Source organism: Schistocerca piceifrons, chromosome 3, assembly GCF_021461385.2.
Source record: "Schistocerca piceifrons isolate TAMUIC-IGC-003096 chromosome 3, iqSchPice1.1, whole genome shotgun sequence".
Lineage (NCBI taxonomy): Eukaryota > Metazoa > Arthropoda > Insecta > Orthoptera > Acrididae > Schistocerca > Schistocerca piceifrons.
In genome coordinates this window covers 390,801,145-390,828,015 of record NC_060140.1, presented here as the reverse complement: position 1 = coordinate 390,828,015, position 26,871 = coordinate 390,801,145, and the positions used below count along the sequence as shown (strand labels likewise).

Sequence of the window (26,871 nt, the reverse complement as noted above, 5' to 3'; positions counted from 1 at the left end):
ACGTAGATGAAATTTCGTACACATGTTTCGAAGTCTGAAAGATGATGTCTAATCAGAATTAGGGCCAGTCCCACAAGTGTGGCTCTAGTAGTGACATTATGAGAATGCAAATCAAGTTCGCTTTAATTACACACTGTATCGGTCGTGAGCGTTAATTACCTTTGAGATTGGACTTCACGACTTGATGTTAGTCAAGAATGTCTTTAAGGCTACAAAGGCGCCATTATCAACACCTCACTGAGAGGTCTTGCAATGGGCTACAAGAAGCTGGATGTTCCTTCTGCAATACTGCGGAAAGACTTGGCAGGAATGTAGCCACTGTACACGACTGCTTGCAGCGGTGATCATGGGAATGTACGGCCACCAGAAGACAGGGCTCTGTACGGTCACGGGCCATACCGTGTTCAGTGTATGGTACTGGCGCATCGTACTGCATCAGCAGCAGCTGCAGTGGAACAACGAACTATTACAAATGGGTTACTTCAAGGACACCTCCGAACCAGGCGCCCCGTAGCTTGCATTCCATTCATCCAAAACCACCACCATGTGTGTCAAACAAGAGGTCATTGGAAGACAGGGTGGATATCTGTTGTGTTTTCCGATGAAATCTGGTTCTGCCTTGATGCTAGTAATGGCCGTACCGTGGTCAGAAGGGCCAGTATAGAACAGATAAACTGCAATCCCGACTAAAAATCTGTAAGTAAGTCTGGTTATTCGACCTGTTGTGCAGCCATTCATAGACAGCATTCCAGGGAGTGCCTTTCCAAAAGGATAACGCTCGTCCACGTACCACTGTTGTAATGCAGCCTGCTCTACAAAATGTAGACATGTTGTTTTGGCCTGCTTGATCACCAGATCTGTCTCCAGTCGAGTACATTTGGGACATCATCGGATGAAAATTCTTGCGTCATCGACAACCAGCATTTGTCCCTTTATTGACCCACACCAAGTGCAACAGGCATAGAACTCCATCCCAAAAACAGACATCTGGCGCTTGTAGACCACGATGTGTGCACGTCTGAATGCTTGCATTCAACATTCTGGCGGTTACACCAATTACTAATGTGCCAGCATTTCATATTTGCAATGGCTTCTATCGTGCATGTATTAACCTGTGATCTTGTAACGTTAATCACTTAAATATGTTACTTAGAGAAACGTACTCCCAAAATTCCATTACTCTATATTAATTATGTTCTGGTGGTGTGATTTTTTCCCTTTAGTTTATATGTACTAATCTCACAAAGGATTAGCAGCTAAGTACTATCAGTGGTAGTTCCCCACACGTGGACTGCGCTTTCCAGCGGTGCCACAATCACAAGAGGGCGATATCAGTATGTGCAAAACAATGTAGAGATTTATCCCTTCTAAAATGCACTGATTGAGACAGTGCTATTTCATACAGCTCTTTATGTTTCAGGATCCCACAAAGCACACTGATGATGAGACAGAAAAATTAAGCTTCACAGTAGAAAAGGAATCGTCATTTGAATGCATACTGGACACAATTGGCAGCAGAGGAAAATTTCAAATTCGACTGAGTTGTATTTACATTTGTCTCTCTGTACTCTTGTGTACCTCTCCCAGTCATATGTTTATAATGTCTATGGTGGTTCCTGACCATTGGTGTCACGTTCCTGGAAGAGAGTTATCGAATGTTAGCGTCGAAGAATGGAAGAGTCTGACGATACCAAGGTAATTAGGAGGAGTGTGACCGAAAGAGAGAAAAATATTTCATGTTTTCAGGTGACTTATTCATGATAATCAAATGGGACAATTTCATTATGTTTCCATTTCTACTTTCTTAGATTCTTAAGTAAAGCGCCTGTAACACAATTCTTCTTTCAGCCTTGATATTATTACAAACTTCCTAATTTTTTGTTTTCGCCAGAAAATTTTATTTTTTTATCTAGTCTGTTTTAATTTGTCAGGAAAAATGGATCGTACAGCAAGTGTTCCATGTACAAAAATACGGAACAAAAAAACGAAACGATATCATGTCAGTATGGATGGGAATTTGATACAACATGGTATTCGCTCACTCTACCAGCCCAGGAGGAGTGGGTCTGTGACCGAGAAATTGTGGTCAGCAATACTCTCGCATTGATCCAAGGCCTCTCCGTCGTCGTTGGTCTGGCAATATGTTACATTGGAGACAGGTATTTCACTTTTTAAGCTTTTACCCATTTACTTAGCAAGCTAAATAAAGTTGGTCGCTTTCGGCTGCCTTTGAAACTTTGTAAATACGGCCCAGCTGAAACTTTCTAAATACGATTCTACTATTGCAACTGAATGAACGTGATGCATCTGTGGCGTTTTACTGGGAAACTATGTAACTTTTAAATTACTATTACAGATTCTGATCTACAATAGCCTTAGCTACCCTACAAAAAAATGTTCAAATGTCTGTGACATCTTATGGGACTTAACTGCTAAGGTCATCAGTCCCTAAGCTTACACACTACTTAACCTAAATTATCCTAAGGACAAACACACACACCCATGCCAGAGGGAGGACTTGAACCTCCGCCGGGACCAGCCGAGCTACCCTACATTTGAACACGAACATATTTATTCGCATTCCTTTTGGGGTGTGTAATACTAATTAATCTAAACTGCATCTGTCTGTAAATGTGACTGAGTGTAAGGAATGGTTCTCTGTAATACTAACAACTCTTTTGTCATGAAACAAACATACGCAGTGACTAACCGTTGCGTAACGAGAACTATTCTCTGTAAGAAAAACGTTGATTACATGACAATTTTACAAATTAATGCTGTTCCTAATTTTCTCAGTAAGTTCGTTTAGGCCCTACAATCTTTTCGTACCTTTGCAATGGATAACCAGAGTCTGCTCTGCCTGTACGCTGTAGCGGTGTTGAGTACTGAATGAGATATATGCGAAATAAATCATTGCGCGGCAAACTGCCTTACATTACTGATTCTATTAGGCTGTTCTCGTAAGTTAAACCTTTGTTATCTTTCCAGAAACACGCTTCACTCTCCATGCAGTAGCGCAAGGTGTGTTAGCGCAGGTTTTGCCAGATACAGTTTTCATCTAACAGTGAGGATGAGCTTCAGTCCAATATTTGTAAATTAAAAAAGGAAAGTCTTCTGCAATTATACTGAATCCTCTTAATGAGACAGAAAAAAACACGAGCTAGGATGAACAAGAACTTTTTCTCAGCAATGTCATATACCACAAAAAATACTTTTACACACAGTATTCAAAAATGGTTCAAATGGCTCTGGGCGCTATGGGACTTAACTTCTAAGGTCATCAGTGCCCTAGAACTTAGAACTACTTAAACCTAACTAACCTAAGGACATCACACACATCCATGCCCGAGGCAGGATTCGAACCTGCGACCGTAGCGGTCACGCGGTTCCAGACTGTAGCGCCTAGAACCGCTCGGCCACCTCAGCCGGCACAGAATATTCAAATTACGTCAAATTTTCTCTTTACTTTTTAAAATGAAATACTTTTAACCTACAATGGTGGAAGGAAACCAGTTAAAATACTGAATACATGTTTGATAATTCACTCCGGTTACCAACACATAGACGTCGCTAAACAATATGAAATCTTTTCACTACCATATTTGTTACCTTCTTCCAAAAGTATCGTATCATAATCATTCTCTATCCTCAATCACATAATGGTGCATCACTAACAAAAATTCATTTCCTGAACAGCAAATCCGCCATCCAAGCTCCTTACTCCGCCATGACACACCACTCTGGCCGACAACTGCTTACGCGCTCGCCCGAGCTCTACTCAGTAAAACTACAACTTCTGTTAGGCAAAGAATACGTATGTGTTCAGACATGCAAAGATGATCATAGATGTAAACATCCAAATAAACTTTAAAGTGTACCAAGTGTACTCTCATTTTACATGACATACACAAGGTGATTATAATTAAAGTTTAACTTTCAAAACGCTGTAGAAAGACCACCATTTGTCAGAATGATGTCAAATTGCAACGGAATATTATCGGAGAAGGGGGAAAACGTACGGCAGAAGAAAAGTAAATAATTACAAAATGTAGCAATAGATGGTGCTGTAATTTAATAGTGGTCTTCTACAAATGACAAATGAGTTATACAACAATGTCTAAGGTGTACATTTGACGTTAAACAAACTGTACTACTCAGAGTGCATGGGTGTATTGGTGCCATACTGTTAGTTATGTACGTCCATTCACCATAGCAATGTCATATCACATCAGATGGGAAAAATCTGTTTTTAATTGTCCTGAGACCAAAAACCTCATAAAAAGCATCAATCAAAATCAAATCGGATTATAAACTTCGGTGTGATTGGCGCAAAACTTGTTCACTATACTGTCCACCGTTTTTTGCAACAAGTTGAAATCGAGAAACAGTATGTTCCACAACTGATCGAAGTGTTTCCGGGGTCACATTCAGAATGTGTTGTGCAATGCGTGCCTTTAATGCAATCGGAACACTGAACACAACACCTTTCAGATAGCCCCACAGCCAGAAGACACACGGATTAACATCCGGTGATCAGGACTGCGAGGCTTTAGGGAAATGACGGCTGATAATTCTAGCATTTCCGAAATAGCACTTCAGTTGCTGCTTAACTGGATTTGCAATGTGCGGAAGTGCGCCATCTTGCATAAAAATGACCCCAGCCACACATCGACGCTGTTGGAGAGCTGGAATGACGTCGTTGCGCAAAAGACACTCATAGCGCTTACCAGCGACGGTACAGTAACAGGACCGGAAGCATCCGTCTCTTAGAAACAATATGTTCCTATGATAAGGGATGCCGTAAACCCACACCACACAGTGACCTTTTTAGGATGAAGTGGTACCGGTTGATTTGCTCGTGGTTTTTCCGTTGCTCATATTTGACAATTCTGTGTATTGAAACATACTGTCATATGGAAGTGGGCTTCGTCTGTCCACAAAGTCTTCCTATGGCAATCATTGTCCACTTCCATACAAGCAAGAAATTCTAAAGCAAAGGTCTCTCTTGGTGACACGGTAACAGGAAGCAACTCGTGCACGTGAATAATTTTGAACGGATAGCAAAGATGGATGTTTCGTAGGATTTTACGCACCATGCCACGGGCATGTCCAATGTTCACGCAGTTTCCGTGCACTACACTTTTGCACACCATCACTCGTCTCATCCTGCATTGCTGTGGCTACTGTTCCCACTGACGTCGAATCAATTCGTTTCCTCCCTCTACCAGGTTGCACAAGAACCCGTCTTTCCGAATTTGCGAATCATTTTCGTCAGACCCAAGGCAGTCATCGGACCAACGCCTTTTCTCAAACCTTTCAGCGTCTGGAACTTCTGCAGAGCGACATGTGCACAGCCATCATTCTTGTAATACAACTTTACACGCAGAGCGAGATCCTGCATTAAGACAGTCATGGCGAACGTCGCAGACGCGAAAGGAGGAAAAACCATGTACCCGGCGTGTTTATACCAACTTCAATGGGTCGTGCGCATGACAGGTGTTTTCACGTAAGTATTCTCACACATACAGCGCCATCAATTTTCACACTATTTTCTTTCTTCTGCCAAACGTTTTCCCCCTTGACGTCATTCTGACCAGCGGTATTATTGCTACAGCGATTTGGAAGTTTAACTTTAGCTATAATCACCCTATAAACTGAGGTGACAAGTCACGGGACAGTGATACGCGCATGTACAGCTTACACAACGCATAAAAGGGCGGTGCACTGGTGGAGCTATCTGTACTCAGGTGATTCACGTCAAAAGATTTCCAACGTGATTATAGCCGCACGAATGGAATTAACAGATTTTGATTGTGGAACGATAGCTGGAGCTAGATCGATGGGGCATTCCACTTCTGAAATCAATATGGAATTCAGTACCCCGTGATCCGCAATGTCAAGAGTGTGCCGAGAATACCAAATTTCAGGCATTTCATCTCAACACGTACAACGCAATGGCCGACGGCCTTCACTCAATGACCGAGAGCAGCTGCGCTTGCGTACAGGTATCAGTGCTGACAGACAAGCAGCACTGCGTGAAATAACAGCATAAATGAACGAGGGACGTACGATGAACGTATCGGTTAAGATAATGAGGGGAAATTGGGCATTAATGGGCTATGGCAGTGATGACCTTCGTTAACAGTATGACTTCGCCTACAGCGTCTCACCTGGGCCCATGACCATATCAGTTGGACTTCAGCGACCGAAAAGTGTGGCCTGGTCAGATGAGTGCAGATTTCAGTTGGTAAGAGCTGATGGTTGGGTTCGAGTGGAGCGCAGTCCCCACGAAGCCATGTACCCATGTTGATGAACTCTTCTCGGGTTATCAGCCGAGTGGTGGCGTCGTCTTGCCGCAACTTTCCAATAAGTTTCGTAACCATCATCTTCTGGGAAGTTGATATGATACATTACCAAGGCAAGGTATAAAGACATATTTAGTTTCTACTGGTGCTGAAGAAAGGTTTGTTGGTTGTTTTTGCTTACTTTTCATTTTTGCATCTAGTTTGTCAACTATGGTTGGGTCATAAGCATTGTTGTGGGCTATTGTTTTTAAAATGTTTCGTTCCTTGGTTTTTACAGCAGGTTCAGAATGAATTTTGTTTACTCGGTTGAGTGTTGATCTGTGGATAAAGAAATGTTGAAAATATCATCTAAAGTAAGGAAAAAGCTCTCAAACCTCATTGCCAAAAAATCCATCAACTCCAACCTACCTGATGGAAAACATAATTTTTCTGAGAGTGTAGTAAACACAACAAACAATAATTTCAACAGCACAGATCTAAATTTGCTAAATAAAGGACTAAAATACATTATTTCCACCAAACTTGATGAAAACACTGTCAAAGACCTAATAACTGACACTAAGGTAGCCTGCCTATCAGCAAAACTAAATCAAAATGACCAAAATGCTCTTGCACATGAAGCAAATAAAATAATAAAGAAAACATTAAAACAAAAAAACTCCCCTATTTTACTCATAATGAGGTTACAACATTCAAACAAATTAATAAAAAATTAGTTGACAATAATGCTCTTGTGGTTAAGGCTGACAAAGCAATACAGCTGTAATTATGTATGAATCAGAGTACATTAACAAAACATTAGATTTTTAAAAAAATAACAACATAACTGAACTAGAATCTGATCCTACCTCAAAATACCAAAACAAAATAAAGAACTGCAACTTCCTCCTAACAATTGCTGAAGCCAAGCACTGCATAATAATGAGCCCAACAGCCCCAAAGCTCAGATCATAAACAAGGCCTCCCACTATGCCCAATAGTCAACTCAGTAAACAGTCCTAGATACAAAATAACCAAAAAACTTCATGAAATTCGCAGTAAATCCTACGCATTTACAAACAATTACCCTGTAAAAACAGCTATGAAATAACCCTCAGCATAAAAGACAACACTATTCCCACAACAGTACAATTTACATCCCTCGACATAGTGAACCTGTACACCATCATACCTATAACAGATACACTCCACTTAATCAAAAACAAATTATTGCATCATAAAAAGCTAAGTAACATAGAAATCTATGAACTGATGGATTTGCTCGAGTTAATGTTGTCTCACACTTATTTTTACCTTAATAACAAACTCTATATTCAGAAAGACAGTTTAGTAATGGGCAGTAGTTTAGCTGGCATACTAGCTGACATCTATATTAATGATCTGGAAAACAAATTCTTTAAGGATAATCCAATGGAAAAATACAGTCATTTATTATAAATGCTATGTTGATGACACATTGATACTACACAATGGAACAACAATTGAAATAGAAAACTTAGCCAATAAACTAAATAATATACATCCCAAAATACGTTTTACAGTTGACCACCAAACTCAACAGGGAATTAATTTTCTTGACTTAAACATAACATGTCACAACACCAAACAAAGATTCTAAATTTACAGGAAACCCACCACAACAAATGTAGTTATAAATAACACATCATGCCACCCAAAACAGCATAAAACAGCATTTTTCAGATCAGCACTCAATCATGTAAACAAAGTTCATGCTGAACCTGATGTAAAAAGCAAGGAACTAAACATTTTAAAAACAATAGACTGCAACAATGCTTCTGACCCAACCATAGTTGACAAACTAAATGCAAAAATGAAAACTAAGCAAAAACCATCAACAAACCTGTCCTCAGCACCAGAAGAAACTAAATATGTCGGTATGCATTTCCTTGGTAATGTATCATATCAACTTGCAGAACTATTCAAACCACACAAAGTCAAAATCATTTTCCACACAAACAACAAAATACAAAACAAAATAATTTGCAACATTAAAACAACAAGCCCACTATATCACAAATCAGGTATATACAAATTAACTTGTGCCAGTTGTTCTTGCTGCTACATAGGACAGACAGGAAGAAATTTTGAAATCCGATACAAAGAGCACACTGACACACTCCATTTAAATAATTTAAATAAATCCACTTTTGCAGCCCATCTACCCCAAAATAATCATTCAGTCACAGATATAAAAACCAACCTCCACATTCTGCACAGTGTAGACAAAGGAATAAAAATGGACCTCTTGGAACGACTAGAAATTTTCATGCATAACAATAAAACACCCCACACCATCTTAAATGAACAAATTGATTTAGCAAATAACCCATTCTTCCAAAATTTTACAGAATCCTTAAATTTGAAAAACTAATAAATAATGTACTCATCCACTCCCATACCCATTTCCTACCTCACTCATACCACACCTAAACACCATCCTCTATGTCTCTTTTTTACACACACACACACACACACACACACACACACACACACACACACACACACACACACACACACAATTTCCCTCTCTCACTCTCTCTCTCTCTCTCTCTCTCTCTCTCTCTCTTTCTCTCTCTCTCTCTCTCTCTCTACCCCCCTCCCTCCCTCCCACTCCCCCCCTTCCCCCCCCACCCCATATGTATACTATCCTCTTTATTGAGCAATGAGAAACATACCAAACATAACATCACTACCGGAAATATTGTCCTAAACACTTTGTTGTAGATTTTGTAAGTAGCATAAGAGAAAAAAAATTGCAGTGAAAAAAACATAATACTAATTTTTTACAGAAAGTATTTTTATAAATATATATTTTACTGCGAATGCCACATAAAACGAAAAATGAGCAAAGAAAATCTCTGCCTCCACAAAACTCTTTGTAGACAACAACAGTCACACTCTTTGGTTTGTTTATACTTTGTAAAATATGTGGGAGTCGCCATCGGTGGAAGAGTGCCTGTTTCACTTGATATTTAACGATAGTGGAAAGCATACATTATATGTTCCAGAGCAGTGCTTGCAACAAGAACAAAAAGAATGAGTAATACCATCAAATTAATCTTACAATCTTAATATTCATCCCACATACAGTGCTCACTTTTTCGTTTCCATATTTGCCACAGATGCACGACCCCCACAATACTCCAAACTAAATTGTATTATCTGATAATGAATCGCCAGGCGATTCGAAACCGGTCATGAATAAATAAAAAACCAAGAAAAAACGGCGATTGGTTACAGTAATTCCTGAAACCATTAGTAGAAGTGACGGAGTCTTATGACTATATGCTGTAGTACTAACATTTTAAGTCTGACAAGGCCAATATCTGCCATGTTTTAATTTTAATTTTATATTGTGACATTTCTGAAGAAGGCTACATTATTATAGCCAAAACCTTGATAAAGTTTCTTTGCTTATGCACCTGGAGGCTGAAATTTAATGTAATTCTACATAAGTTGAATATAAATCAGCATTATTAATTTAAGGCATAAAATGTATTTGCGAGATTTTAATATATGGGACATGTGTGTGTCCTGACAAAAATTATGGGGATGCCAGTCACCTGGGCCAAAAAAGGGGAACCTTAATACTCTTCAGAGCACAGCTTCGTGAACATCACTGAAGTAGTTTTCACATGCAGAATAGCTTACGATGGAGGGTCAGGCTTTTGAAACAGGTCATAGAGCGGAAGAAAGATTAGAGTTCAACTTGGTATTTATCTTCACAGTTTGCGTAATTGTCAGTTGGCATTTTGAGTATTGGACTTACTGATGGAGCAGGGAAAATTATATATTGTTCACCGCCTGCCTGGGTCTATCTGATTGTTAAAAACCCTTTTTCCCCAGGAGTGGGTAGGCATTTCAAGTTGAGGTTGAAATTATGCTGAATACTAAGGTCTAAGATCTCTTGGCACTGGAACAAATGTAATCTTCTGAATCAATACAGTCAACTGATACAGCCATTTATGTCACATACTTCGATCCTCACAAACTCATTATAATCTATATGGTACTTCCCATTGGCCTAGTATCATGAAATTTGGCAAGTAGCAAGGTTTTACAGTACACGTAAAGGGAAAAATCCAAAAATTGTTAATTTCTAATTATATCACACAAAAAATTTTCCTGTTGTCTTTTGTTACCAGTCTTCGAAGTCAGAATTAAAACATAGTCGAAAGTCATGGAACTTGCTGGGCGAATATCTTGCTAGTATCAATAATGATAACAGGCAAAAATTGTCGAGATTCTTGGGATCAATTAAGTGTCTACATACATAACTAAGTTTATGAAGTCCTACTAGCACCTGACTAACTATATTACTAAAAATTTAATAAGTGCTGGCACACTGCTGAAGCTGGGGAATGACACCACAATATACGTTTTTCCTTCTGAATAAATGGGTATTTTGACATACACTGAAGAAGGGGTATCTTCTCTGAATCCGAACAGGTCACCACTGTCCAATTGGCACATCTTTTATTTTTTTGCAGTGTCGTTTATTTTATGTTTCTGGATTTCTGATAATCACCCCACAAAATTGAAGTCGTTCACTTGTTGTAGAACAGCTGTCAACAATGTACAAAGAACTACATGAATTAACTTAGAAAAAAGTATTGAAATGTACAGTTATCCTAATAAAAGAGAAACTGTGTTAAAGTAACACAGAACTGTCTCAAAATTAAAAATCACGAGCTGTCGCCACTAATTGTGTATCGAAAATTCCAATTATTGTAGTGCCACATTACGTATTTGATTTTATTTCTCATCCATTAAGTTAATTATTGACTGCAACCAAACTATTATCAGGAATGGTTGTGCTCCTAACTTTCACTTTTATGTAATCACACAATAAGACACACAAATCATGTGAGATAATCCTCTCCAAAATATTTCACCTATTTCAAACATATAAAAACAAAGCAAACAATATTTTTAGAACACTTTTGATAGAAATTTAATGTGAAAGAACGCAAGTTAACAACAATGCAACAATACCACAACAAATGAAACGTAAAGAAAATAAATATATTCACTTTTGCATTCATGTCACCACAATCATACTGTATTCACGTGCTCTCAATCACACTACAATGATGTAACGTAAAGAACACAAGTTAACGACAGTTTCCCAACAATGCAGCAGTATCACAACAAATGAACTTTCAAGAAAAGAAATACATTAACTTTTACATTCATGTCAGCACAATCATACAGCATTCACATGCTCTCAGTCACACTACACTGATCAGAAAGAACTTAAAAACTACTGACTACCTAAATGCACTGTAGTGATAAATAAATACGTATTGTAGTTCTAATGTGCAAATTTCCAGGTGCAATGAGTTAAAATTATCTAATTCTAAGACAGTAATTGTGTAAATTGATTTTTTGATTGAATCTTACTGAACCAAGATTGGCTCTTAATTATGATTATAATTAAGGACAGAGGAACAAATTTAGATCGAGATAATTATTTCAAAGGGACAAAAATATAGCTAAAGCTCATTTGAAGAATTATATTCTTAATTAATTTGTGTGAGGTTACTGTGTGGTCAATCCATAAAACTGAGTGGGGCCTAACTGAGGTACAGCAGTTCTGCAGCATACATTCGTGAATGAAATTAGTCATAAATAATCCATCTCCACTTGAGAAGGATAATGATTCCCATACCTACCACACTAGAGGAAAAAATGACCTATATTAACCGTCATATTAAAGCTGTCAGTGGGTCACAAAGGTGTTAAACATGTAGCAATAAAAATGTTTGATCAATTTCCCAATGACATAAAATGTCTGACAGATACCAAAGCAAGTTTTAAATCTACCTTAAAATCATTTCTGCTTGGCAAATCCTTCTATTCCACGGACGAATTTTTAGTTACAAATTGGTAATCTCTAAAAAGGAAACCTACTTTTCAAGTGTAATTACAGGAGTTGGACTAAAAATAATATGTTCATTAATGGTAGCGCTAATCGTGTTTACATCCTCTAAACTGTTTTGTTCCATATCATTTCAATAAAGGAATCGGTCAAATGATCCCAGAACCATTTAACTAACTAATTAACGAAGTAACTGTGGGCTGCCCTGTAAACCCGTTTCCTTCATCAGCTTCTTCTTTCAGTAGATACTTCTCCACAGCTTCTTCAGTTTATTTATCATCCTCTCCTGTTTTTAAATGTGAATCTTCAGCCCTTTTTATCGTTGCATTCAGTTACTTGATTTCTATTTCACTGCCTTCCCTTATTTCCTACCCTACCATATCATGCTGTTTGTAAACCATAAAAGCACAATTATTATTTAAAGGACTAAACAGTTGCGCAATAGCCATGCTATCGTCTGGCACTCCCTTACTTATCTCTTTGTCAGCCACAACACCTTTCATAATAGACTCATTACAAACATATGATCCAGCATCTCCTTCACAACTTTATCCACTACTTTCATCACTACCTGCACCACTATCCTCGTTGCTTCCTTTATTATCTATTACCTTCTTCTTTTTCTATGTTACCTACATGTTACTCTACACTTGCCTCTCTTTCCTTATTTCTTAAGTCCCACACTTCATTTTGTTTTAAACCTTCACGATTGCCACTTAATTCTAGAATACATTCCTTTGTGATCTTTTCTCTTCTGTTGCATTACAGTCCTTATGCACTCTCTTACCCGGGTATTCGTAGCTACTTTCTCTTCTTTCCATGTTATGTCTGCTAGTTTCCACTTACACTGAACGCCTACATCTTTTGATAACTTTAGGGTACTGTATCGCAATACATTTGGGTTCTCTATTCTGGACCACTTCACTATGGATCGTTACTGATCTCGTGTCCTCTCTAGAGCCCTGTATTCCCTGACAGTAACTTCCTCTGAACAGTCCCCAGCCTCTGCTGTCTCAACTCCTATAGTTATTTAGGCTCACTTTATTCATATGCCTCACATTATCATGATATCATTCACTCTGCCTAATATCATATCCATAATTACCTACATCCCATCTGTCAATTTTAGCCACTTATTTTACAATTTTTTTAAATACTGGGTAGCATATAATATACTTTGCCAACTGGTAGTTTCTCCAATAGGCTGCCTACAATATCAGTATTGTAACGCTGGTAACCAGTTTTTAGCTAAAATAATGAGAAGTAGTGAGAATGATACCGTGAATCAGTACATAAATAGATGTAGACTGATAGCTGTACGTGTGATAACAGTTGGTCAGAATAATATACGCCTAAGGGGATTGTGGGACGAGGCTAGCCACACTCAGTGGAAAATTGCACTGTACACTTATAACGGCTGTAGTGGTTAGGTCGATGGCGCTATACCACGGCGTAAGTCTTGGTACAGGCAACGTGACTGGGTGCCAGGTATTACTGAAACAAATAAGCCTCAGAGCGGTAGAAAAACATCTGAATTTTGAGACAGAAGTCATTGCCTGAGTCCAGTAGCAGCACTACAACACCGAAGGCCACGGCAGGTAGGGAGACGTCTGGGCATCACCAGCAGTAGCCATATGTATGAGTGCTGCCACCAGCACTAAGTTCATAGTGTGTCTTAGTGTCTCACCATCAGCTGCTGTCCAACAGCTGCCGTCTGTTTGCTGCCAGAGGGCAGCAAGCTGAAGACCATGCACTATCATTTCCACATGCCACCATGGTAAATGCGTGCGGAGCCATGGGGCCGTCAGGGTACCGTGCCACCAAGGGAAGCAGGGAGCCGCCGACGTCACAGCTGTGACCTTTCGAGGCCAGTAACGCGTCACAGGGCTTCTGTCTGCAGAAGCCACTGCCGATACGTCAGCGCAGACCAAGAACAACAGAGTGACACATGATTGCCTCGCTGGGCTATGACACGTCATATACTGGAATTAAATAAAGGCGTTATATGTTGTCAACAGAGTCTCCACTGGGCCTTTTGGCCTGTCACGACCATTCACTCACCACCCTGTGTTCGACCGCACTCTTCAATGTCTTTATGTTCATACTGATCCGATGTAGCCCCCTTGATAACGTAATTCATGGAATGATACCAGACAGGCATCGAATCGACGGGCGGGAGAGCTGAGAGGGAGGGGGTCACAATTGGGAATGGTTCCCCACTGGTCAGGCTCTCACTCTGACTCAGTTTATTGAAGATGGTTTTGAGAGGCAGCTTCGGGCAGATTAGTGTTCATTGACCTACCTGAAGCATACAGTTTAAACCTGGGATCTCCTATCTCTAAAAATCAGATGACAAAAAATGAAAGATGCGTAAAAAATCTTACTACACTGTTGGTTGAAAGAAGATTCATCGAATTCCAACAAACGAGAAGCAGATGGGGAAATAAGAAGAACGGTTTGCCACAAGGTAGTCTGCTGTCGTCACTGGTGTTTAACATACAACTTATTGGCGAAAAGGTCAAATCTTTTATTTACACAGATGATAGGGCAACTGCACATCAAGAAAAATCTTTTAACGACATTGAAAATGGCCTAAGCGAAGATTTCAGAGTACTTACAAACTGTCACATATGTAATAATCTAAAATCAAACCCCATGAAAACACAAGAGGTCTTTACCACCTTAACAAACGGGAGGCAGCAAAGGAGCTCAATATCATCTAGAATGGTATGTGCTTGAACAACTGTCCCCATCCATCCTACCCAGAAGTCACTCTAGACACAACTTGACATGTAGGGTGGAGCAAATAAAAGTGGCCCAGAGAACAGTGTTCCAAGGTGCCAAGAAATACAGCAGGGGAAAGATAATAGTAACCTGACGGTATCAGATGTTGAAAGTACCACCAATTTACTCTTGGCAGTTTTTGGCCCTGGTCATCAAGTTGCTGAAGGCGGATCGAAGCTGGTTTGGTGGAATTGCTGCAATCTGATGTGAAATGTTTTGCTGCAGTTCTTGCAGACTATGGTGGGTTTTGCAATACACATGGGACTTGGCGGTTCCGACACAAAGTAATCGCACACTGACAGATCAGATGATCTGGGTGGCCAGCTAGGGCCACCTCCAGATTGTCTGCTAACAATTCTGTCAGGTGCGAAGATTTTGTAAATACGCTCCAAGGTTTGGCCAGATGCATGGACAGTTGCTCCACTCTGTTGGAAGTTACTGTAGGTGTATTGCTCCTACGTTAACCTGCCACAAATCGTATCCACTCGTCTGGGCCATTTTAATTTGCCCAACAATGTTTAAGATACATATCGAGATAACAAAAGCTAAAATGCAAACACATAATGGCGTACTGAATAAGGTGACATGTGCAAAGTCGGGCACCAATGCGAGTATACTCCGTTCCACATCACTCGCTTTTCGGTTCCTGAGTATAGATGCCCAGTTTGGGGAAGATATCGTCACGATCTCGTGGTCTTAAACGATACCTGCACGAAGATAACTGGTTCCTTGATACCTAAAGGAGTGGACCACTTATATTTAGTATAGGGTATTGCCCCACCAAAAGTGAGAAGATCATGCCTGAACTTGAAAGAAAGGAGCAAACAGATGAATGACCAGCGTCACCCGCTACACAAGCATCAAACCATGACCAAAAGGCTTCAATCCAGATGAAACCCAGATGAAGTTTTATATACTCAGTACAACCAACTGAAACTTCCATAAAATCATTGTGGCAAGAAGAAAATCCAGAAGCCCTTTTCACAGAGGAAGCTCTGCTCCAGGGCTCCACCTATACTGGCGACGCTGGAAAACACTGAACCGACTTCATACTGGCGCGGTGTGATCAAAACAACTTATGAGGAGGCAGGGTTACACTGACAGTGACAAATGTGTGTGTGGTGAAAAGCAAACCTTCTAAAATTCCCGTTAGCGCATGCACCCAGAGAGTGTGCTCAAGAGGATTCCCTGAATCATTCGAAGACAGATGCAGCTTACATCAAATTCAGGATGAGCGAAATATGATGTATCTTGTATTTTTGACTATTTATTTCTGATAAACAGGACATAAAATCCCGCCTGAGAGCTGCGATCATTTATATGTTAATAATTGGCGACCAATGCTGTACAATTGCAATAAAGTCAAGAGATCTTCAGTTGACTCTTTTATTAGAGCATGTTACGCGTTTCGGGATTACACCCATGATCAGACATCACAAACTTCAACTCCTTCCTAACCAACCAGGCGCACAGCCTTGAGAACTCAAAGAAAGTGTCCTATAACATACTACTATAACTGCGAAACAAGCAGTCTTGAAGCAGAGCGTATACTCTCATGACTTTATTGCGATTGTACAGCATTGTTTGCCAGTTATTATTTATTTCTGTATTTGACATGTATTTTTTATAGAAACATACCTATTTTGCATTTTAAATTATGTACTTGGCTTTTTTATTTGCTGTATACTTTATGATGCGGTTTGTACATGAATACATAGAAAAAATTAAAAGTTCACAGTACTCTTCCATAGACTTTGCTGACTGCCTAATACAACATTGTGTCCATATAAAAGGTTTCTTCACATCCTTTAGCTTCTCCTCCGACCAATACTCCTCTAAGAGTCGCTCTGTAGGTTCTTGAAAATGTCCATATCTTTTTGGTATGTCTGATCCCCACTCAATACTGTATCTCTTTAATAAGGTTCTTGGTTGTCTAAGTTTATACTTTTCTGACAATCTTCAGTGAAGTCACTTCTCAACACATTAATAAAAAATGCTGCAGGTTGAAAACTTTCATTAGGATCGAAGTATAGAATAAAAAAATAATTTTCTCTTACAGAATTAACTTGTGGCTTCATTACCACCTCATTGCACTGAAAATTGCTCTCTAAACTATCCACACGCCCTGGCACTTTGTATGTAGCATCTCCCAACTCCTTAATTTTCTATCCAGATTTATTTGTATGCTCAAGGGTCAGGTGATCGTAGACAACTCTAATTTCATTTTTTCCTTTCATGCACTTATTTTCCTGGTCCTCTAGCTCTGTATCCAGATCTCTAATTTTCTCAGTAACTCGTGATTCTAAGTTTGACTGTTTATCACTTAATTTTTAATTCACTTATATTTTTATGTGTCCTTTCTATAAATTCTAATCATTGATTCTGTACTCATTCTTTCATTAATTAATGAAAGAGATTTTGCTACCTACTTTTGTTTTCAGATCCTTTTTTCAATCATTTATGTGTTATTTCACTTTCTATTTAATCTTCCTCATTTTTTAGAAAGATTCCATTTTATTTTTTTCAGTAAGATAATTTTAGTTAATTTTGTCATGTTTCTGGTTCAGTAAGATCGGTTTTAATTAACTTTATCCCGTGTTTTTAGTAACATTGTATCATCAGTGGTAATTTTCTCATTATTCCTGTTATAGCACTTGAACTGACTTTTCCTTCCACAGACATCAATGTTCGAAAATGTCTACTATCTGTTGCATTTTCGGACACACTACATCGAAACCCTGAGAACTATCATGCGTTTTTTACGTTATTTCAGTTTCTAATTTCATATACTACATTTGTTCCTGTTGAATTCCTACATTAATTTCGTCGTAACTTTTTGGAATTCACTCCCAAACCTCTAAGTTCGGGACTGTATAACACTTGCTGGTATGGTGTTAGCAAAGGCAGTTACTACACGTGAAGGCAGCAATTGTATTATACTCTAAAAATGAGACCCAGTCCTGTCATGAGACAATCTCCAAGTCTAGTGGAACAGCTCTCTAACAACGTATAAAGTACTAATGAATTAACTTCAAAATTTCTATTGAAACGTACATTTAATGTAATTGAGAAAGACTGTGTTAAAGTAACACTGAACTGCCTCGAAAATATCATGAGATGTTGTTACCAGCTGTGTGTCAGAAATTCTAATTATTGCATAAAGTTAATTATTGACTGTAATCAAGTTACTATCAGGAATGGTTGTGGCCATGATTTTCATAATTCTGCAATTCACACAACGAGACCCAAAAATCATACAAAATTATCCCCTCTAAAATAGTGCACACAAAAATGTACAAAAAACAAAGCAGACAAATTTTGTAAAAACCTTCTCAAAAATATAATTTAAATGAGCATTTATTTCTACAACGCTGATCCACAACACCAATTTACTTACAATGCAGCAGTGTCACAGTAAATGAAATGTAGCAGTAAGACCAAACGAAAACAGATTCACTTTCACTGTCAGCACAATCACACTGCATTCATATGCTAATCGTACCACAATGATCAGAAATAATTCGAAATGTATCATGTACAAAAGTGCTGCGCAGTAACAAAATGAATCTATCGTAGTTCTACTGTAATAGTTGCCAGGAACAATACTACATAATTACTCTTTATCTACTTCAGAGATAGTAATCATGTAAACTGATGTTTGACTAAATCTTCAGATAATTAATTACTGAAACAACAATCCCTCAAAACGACGATTGTAATTCATGACAGAGGAACAGATTTTAGTTCAGAATAAAATTTTCCACAAGAACAAAAACTTAGCTGAAATCCATTTGAAACTTTATATGCTTGATGAAAATGTGTACATATGTGGTCAATCTACAAAACTGAGGTATAGCAGTTTTTCAACACGTTACGTAGGAAGAGGTTGCCAGTGCACCCAGATTGTCATTGAGCAAATGAACTCCCCAGAAATTGTATGGGCGTCGTTTCTTGATATTGCCCATTTACAAACGCTCAGCACTTCATTACACTTCAGTTCGCAGTTCTCGCTAGCCACGTTCCTACTGCTGCGTGACCGTAACGTAACAAACAATTTGTCAAAAGTGCTACAATCTCCTCTTAATCACAAAATAAGTGCTGTTCATGAATATTTTCCAACATAATAGCTTTCAAGGACATTAAACAAAATCTGAGTAAGAGCATTTACAAAAATTTAATTTACATATTACACAGAATACTTAAAGGATTAGCAAACAAATGGCTTTTTAAGTAGCGTCTATACACGGTAGTTACAGCAAAAAGCTCGCAAAAATTAAATAATACCTACAGTACGTGTATTGACTTATATTACAAGCTACTTAATTGGGGCCGGCCAGTGTGGCCGAGCGGTTCTAGGCGCTACAGTCTGGAACCGGGCGACCGCTACGGTCGCAGGTTCGAATCCTGCCTCGGGCATGGGTGTGTGTGATGTCCTTAGGTTAGTTAGGTTTAACTAGTTCTAAGTTCTGGGGGATTGATGACCTCAGAAGTTAAGTCCCATAGTGCTCAGAGCCATATCTAAATGGGATTCCTTTCCGTCTTCATTCATTGGTGAAACATTCCATGTACTGGTTAGGTCATTTATGTGGTGATAAAAAAATCTGTTTCAGTTTCCTGTATTGAATCGTAAGACAACATTACTCCCTGTATCAAATAAGTTCTTCAATATTACAGTTAGAGAACTCTCTGTAAATGCTCTCTTTTCCATCGATACTGTCCCTTTATGTGTTTCATCTATACATTTGAGACGTCATCTGAGCTACTATTGGACTATTTGGAACGACAAAGCTCCTTGATCTTGCTGGAAAGCCTACAGTGAAATACAGAAAGAAGAAAGGAAATGCAGTTAGGGTTGCCAAGTCCTAAAATACGAGGGTCGGTCAAAAAGTAATGCCTCCCATTTTTTTTCTACTTAAAGAAATTAAGTTAAGTGAAAAATTTGAATTTGGCGCCATTCCTCAAACCTTCTTCTGCAATCCACTGCAGTAGCAACTTTCTGTGTCAACAGGTGGCAGCACAGCAGAAGTTTGTTAGATGGCCGACATCGATGTTCGTTTGAGACAGCGTTGTGTGATTGAATTCTTGAATGCAGAAGGTGAAACGCCCATACGCATTCATGAAAGACTGAAGAAGGTGTATGGTGTTGTGACAGTGGATGTCAGCACTGTTAGACGATGGGTTCGTCGTTGTAAGGAAGCTGAAGGGCAAACACCGTTGACTGACGAAAAGCGGAGCGGCAGGCCGGTGAGTGCAGTGACTCCACACAACATTCAGCAAGTTGATGACATCATTCGTGGTGACCGTCGGGTTACTGCAGATGAAGTGTGTCGCATTATTTCTCTTAGTAAAGGCAGTGTGATCACGATTATTAAACAATTGGGGTACTCAAAAGTTTGTGCACGGTGGGTTCCAAGAATGTTAACCGATCAGAATAAAGAGGCAAGGAAAACAATAGCCTCCCAACACTTGCAGCGCTTCCGTTTGGAGGGAGATGAGTTTCTGAAAAAAATTGTGACCGGGGACGAAACATGGGTGCATTTTTTTGAACCCGAATCAAAGAGGCAGTCAATGGAGTGGCGTCACACAAGCTCGCCGAGGAAGAAAAAATTCAAAACTGTGCGATTGGCAGGGAAAGTTATGGCAACAGTTTTCTGGGATACAGAGGGTGTGATTCTGGTTGATTTTTTGGAGCAGGGATGCACAATAAATTCTGTTCAATACGTCACAACCCTCAACAAACTTAAAGCACGTCTTCAGCGAGTTCGCCCAACAAAATCAATGGCAGATGTTCTTCTTTTGCATGACAATGCAAGACCACACACCAGTCGTCACACCTCTGACGAGATTGTCAAAATTGGATGGGAAGTTTTGCCTCATCTCCCATACAGCCCTGACCTGGCACCATCAGACTTCCATCTGTTCGGGCCACTAAAAGAAGCTCATCGTGGGATTCATTTTGAAGATGAGGAGGCCGTCAAAACATCCGTGCGTCAATGGCTTAGGAAGCAGAGCTGTGATTTTTACCATGCTGGGATACATGCCCTTGTTCAAAGATGGACCAAAACTGTAGAGATGGGCGGAGATTACATTGAAAAATGACAAAATGATCCTCAATGTTGTGGTTTTCAACCTATGTAATTGCATTTAAATTTCCTGACAATTAAACGTAGAAAAAAAATAGGAGGCATTACTTTTTGACTGACCCTCGTAGAAAAGCCGGGCTCGGCGTTATATTTAGCCAGACATTTTGCAATAAAAGCCAGACTTCGTATTTTAAATAGAATCAGGCGGTTGGATGTTTCCAATTGTTTATTAATAATCAGTTATGGTGAGCTTTTTGTGAGATCAACCTTAAACGTGCGTAACTAAAAAAAAACTGCCTTATAGCGACTTTGCATGGGCTTATGACTCGTTGGCAAAAACACATTTTAATTTTGTGATTTTTTATATGGAGTGTAATGTGTTAAACGCCAGTTGTAAGACTACCCTATGATTTCGTAGTATGTCTGTTTATAAATATTTTTTTTCGAATTTAAACGTAACGGTGCTGCCGCACTGGCTACAACACCAGTTGGCTTTGCCCTGTTGAAGTCACACATTTATACATTACAAAATGCACAAAAATACCGCAGACGTACACTACAAGAAGGGAAATATGGACCAAAGATATACGAATATGCACTTAGAATGAATGAACCTGTATCTTAAACCATCACAAAATAGAACTGGAGAAATAGGAATCTTAATATTTTGTTAGGCATTTGAAACATTACAGCTATACTAAACAAAGTCTTAATTAAATTTCGTTGTGTCTATTGTAGTAAATTGCTAAATATTTTTCCAACTCGTACAGAAAGGTCTTCCTTACGTCTGCCAACATACGGCAGATTTCACATTTGGAAAGGTCCAATCTGTTTCACTAAACGTTGCGAAGTGGAGTTTCATTGTTGCAATGCTGCTTGCAAAATAATCCTTAAAAAATTGTATCTGGAAGCATAATGTCTGGTATAATGATACTTCTTTAACTCGCAGATTTAACAGCAGCACGTGTATGTAGATTTTGTAATGTATTAAAATTTTGCTTACGGTTACAATATTTTACATAAAATTAGAAAATCAGGTTACTAACAGATGTTACAACGGTTGCAATGTTTGGGCGTTTGATTGAAATTTTTATTTCTTGAGGAGCAAAAAGTGAACACTTAGTTCTGGGTTTCCTGATTATGTGCTACGCTGACCTATTTTTACAACTAAGACAAGCAGCTAGTGACGGCTGTAGTAGAAATAAATTCGACTTACACACTTTTTTAAGTTTTCTTTTTGTGGTCACTCTTTACCAAGCGTTAGTAAATGTTCACAATGGTTCCCAGCGAAGCACGGCTCACCAGGTAGTAATAACTTCTACAGGGTGTTTCAAAAATGACCGGTATATTTGAAACAGCAATAAAAACTAAACGAGCAGCGATAGAAATACACGTTTGTTGCAATATGCTTGGGACAACAGTACATTTTCAGGCGGACAAACTTTCGAAATTACAGTAGTTACAATTTTCAACAACAGATGGCGCTGCAAGTGTTGTGAAAGATATAGAAGACAACGCAGTCTGTGGGTGCGCCATTCTGTACGTCGTCTTTCTGCTGTAAGCGTGTGCTGTTCACAACGTGCAAGTGTGCTGTAGACAACATGGTTCATTCCTTAGAACAGAGGATTTTTCTGGTGTTGGAATTCCACCGCCTAGAACACAGTGTTGTTGCAACAAGAGGAAGTTTTCAACGAAGGTTTAATGTAACCAAAGGACCGAAAAGCGATAGAATAAAGGATCTGTTTGAAAAATTTCAACGGACTGGGAACGTGACGGATGAACGTGCTGGAAAGGTAGGGCGACCGCGTACGGCAACCACAGAGGGCGACGCGCAGCTAGTGTAGCAGGTGATCCAACAGCGGCCTCGGGTTTCCGTTCGCCGTGTTGCAGCTGCGGTCCAAATGACGCCAACGTCCACGTATCGTCTCATGCGCCAGAGTTTACACCTCTATCCATACAAAATTCAAACGCGGCAACCCCTCAGCGCCGCTACCATTGCTGCACGAGAGACATTCGCTAACGATATAGTGCACAGGATTGATGACGGCGATATGCATGTGGGCAGCATTTGGTTTACTGACGAAGCTTATTTTTACCTGGACGGCTTCGTCAATAAACTGAACTGGCGCATATGGGGAACCGAAAAGCCCCATGTTGCAGTCCCATCGTCCCTGCATCCTCAAAAAGTACTGGTCTGGGCCGCCATTTCTTCCAAAGGAATCATTGGCCCATTTTTCAGATCCGAAACGATTACTGCATTACGCTATCTGGACATTCTTCGTGAATTTGTGGCGGTACAAACTGCCTTAGACGACACTGCGAACACCTCGTGGTTTATGCAAGATGGTGCCCGGCCACATCGCACGGCCGACGTCTTTAATTTCCTGAATGAATATTTCGATGATCGTGGGATTGCTTTGGGCTATCCGAAACATACAGGAGGCGGCGTGGATTGGCCTCCCTATTCGCCAGACATGAACCCCTGTGACTTCTTTCTGTGGGGACACTTGAAAGACCAGGTGTACCGCCAGAATCCAGAAACAATTGAACAGCTGAAGCAGTACATCTCATCTGCATGTGAAGCCATTCCGCCAGACACGTTGTCAAAGGTTTCGGGTAATTTCATTCAGAGACTACGCCATATTATTGCTACGCATGGTGGGTATGTGGAAAATATCGTACTATAGAGTTTCCCAGACCGCAGCGCCATCTGTTGTTGAAAATTGTAACTACTGTAATTTCGAAAGTTTGTCTGCCTGAAAATGTACTGTTGTCCCAAGCATATTGCAACAAACGGTGTATTTCTATCGCTGTTCGTTTAGTTTTTATTGCCGTTTCAAATATACCGGTCATTTTTGAAACACCCTGTATATGCATCATTACAATCACGCACAATTACACACATAGTCCAATAGATTCTGTCTAATTATAAATTAAACTGAGAGAAGCCTAATTTTAAACATCATTGATCTAAATCTCTATCTTTCTTGCTTTTTGAGCAGGCCGTCACCAACTTCTCCATCTCAGCGAAGGCACAATCTCTCTTTCCACAGATATTATGGCAAGGCCTCTTGGCCTTTCAACACTCATTAAAGATATCAGATAGTTTTTAATCATCTTTAACTTGAAAAATTTATGTTCAACATGGGTTACTGACATTGATATGCACAAAAATACTGGACAACGTCTAGCAAGTTCTTTCCGGAAATGTACTGAAATATGTGTTGGCAGTGTGGGGAAGCAAAGGGGACAACATATCCAATTTATTTACAAGGTCTCCCCTCGATATTTCGCCTACAACGCCTGTCCCTAAACCCACCATTACCACTTTCCCCACGCGTGTCCTGGTGTAAGCTCATCTATCGGACACGGCAAACTGCGCGGACTAAAACATTAAAATTCAAGATATATTTTTTTAAAGTTAAAAAGCAACTGTTCGTTAAGTAAGAACAAATTTTTGTAGCAATCATAGAGGGGCCCCCTCAAGCTCGGAGCCCCCCGCGACTGTGGTTCTTGCCGTAACGGTAAACCAGCCCTGCGCTGTGCGTTTGGCTCGTTCGTCCTATGAAGAAAAACATAGGGTACAGACACTAGAGCACCTGGTATAACTCCTTATTCCTCGCCCTTACGTCATTAGCTTGGAATAGGCCTCCGTTATGCGTCATCATCGATAAAAAAATCTAACAAAATCCATACAGGCCGGACTCGTATTTATTTGGCCGGACACGAATGTAAAAAACCGGACACCTGGCACTGTTAAATGCAGCATTGCCATAACACACCGCCAAATTTTCCTTTTCTACGTGTTTGTAAACGCACAGTTTTTCATCTTACAGTTCACATAATACAATCATATTTCTATTATTCGCTCAAGGGTCTGTAAAAAACAGTGACTGTCACGAAAAATATGTGAATTTGCTCTAGAATTTTGTTTAAGAAGGATATTAGACACTAGTCAGCGCATAGCAATGTATTCTTTTTTTTTTTTTTTGCAGCTTACTGCTTAAAATTTTGTCCACAGGTTTGGCCGACGTACGCAGTATTTTGTCTCCCTTTCGCTGGTTTCTGTGTGTCGCAGCCTGAGTGTTCTGGCTGTGTCCATATATCCATTGTTCATCGCATTGTCGGTTCTTGGAACTGCTGCAGATAGTTCGACCACGGAGGCAACTACGGCAATTGGTGAGAGCCGATAATAAAAGAAATAAAACTATAATTCTAGATCTAAGATTCCAGCATGTATTAATTCACTTCGTAATATATATTTTGAAAGATGTTTTCCCCCTTCTATGATTGATATGAAAGGCATAGACATTTAAAATCTCTAACAAAACTCTCACAACAGTTAGGTGGTACAAATTACCGGACAGCGAGAAATCACTGGATAATTATGCTTGTTATTTTTTGGCAAGACTTCTCTTCAAGTGTATTTTTGCATATTCTTTGTCCTTTCCTCGATCCTCTATCATTTGTGTAACTTAATTACTGTATTAATCGTAATGTACACTGATGGAAAAAATTGAAACACCAAAAAAGAAGTAAAGTAGAGTAATGAAATTTGGGAATACAGTTGTGTAGGTAACACAGGTTCTGTAAGCGCGAGATAAGCCATTGAAAATGTGAAATCTTCTTCTTCTTTCCGTGTATATCCGGTTCGGATGTTGGCGATGATGATGGCTATTCTTCTCTTGTTGGTAGCAACACACATTAGTTCTGTTAAAGACATACTGAACCAGCATCTAAGGCTGTCAAAACAACATATTCGTCTTCTTTTGCTGTTGATTTTCCCTTAAAGCAATTTTTGTACCAGATCTTGTCTATTTATATTACGCATGATGTGGCCTAGATATTGCAACTTTCGGCATTTCACTATCTTGATTAATCTAGGTGTTGTGTTCATTCTTCTCAAAACTTCTGCGTTTGTCACTCTGTGGGTCCAAGGTTTTCTCATGATCCGCCTATAAACCCACAATACAAAGGCCTCCAGCTGCTTTTCCGTGTTTTTATTTAAGGTCCCTATATGTACCCCATATAGGAGGGCAGATTATACATAGCAGTGCAAAAGTCTGGTTTTTGTTGTTAGAGTTAGGTTATGGCTTTTGAAGACAGCACTCATTTTCTGAAACACACTTCTTGCTTTTCCGATGCAAATCTTCATTTCTTGCGAGTTATTCCAGTTCTCGTTTATTACAGTTTCAAGGTATGTATATTCTTTTACCTTTCCTATAATTCTTTGGTTTATGACTAAGTTTATGCCTATAATAGTTTCCTTACGACCATGAGTTTTGCCTTTGTGGTGTTTAGTTCAAGCCCGTACTAACTGCTAACTCTTTCAGTTCCATCCATTAATAATTGTAATGCTATTTCTAGTGATTCTCTAAATAAACATATAATACTTAATAGTACAGGTGACAAGATACATCCCTCCCCTACTCCCCTGAGAATATTGACTGCTTCAGTGTGTTCTCCATCAATACGCTCCACTCCTGTTTGATTCCAGTACAGGTTCTTGGTGATTCGCAGATCCCTTTCCTCCATTCCAAATTTCACAAAATCTGCATCAGTTTGTCGTGTTTTACTCTATCAAACGCCTTCTAGCGATCTATCAGGCAAGCAAACACGTTTTTATTTACATCTGTACATATGTGAAACAATACTTGTACACTGAACAAGGCTTCTCTCGTACCCACAGCATTAACACACCCAAGCTGTTTAGGGGCTATCTGTTGGTCATATAATCTATATATTCTTCTGTGTATCACCCTCAAAAACAATTTCGAGATATGGATCACTAAGCTTG

General features: G+C 39.3%; 1 protein-coding gene across 1 annotated transcript in view; it reads left to right on the top strand.

Annotated features, from left to right (window-relative positions):
- Positions 1-26,871, top strand: part of LOC124788685 (solute carrier family 22 member 7-like) — a 122,918-nt gene that overhangs the window by 36,668 nt on the left and 59,379 nt on the right. Inside the window, exons 2-4 of the mRNA XM_047255967.1 lie at positions 1,421-1,695; positions 1,932-2,159; positions 25,096-25,253. Coding sequence (XP_047111923.1) covers positions 1,421-1,695; positions 1,932-2,159; positions 25,096-25,253 — 661 coding nt within the window. The remainder of the gene's footprint in view (positions 1-1,420; positions 1,696-1,931; positions 2,160-25,095; positions 25,254-26,871) is intronic.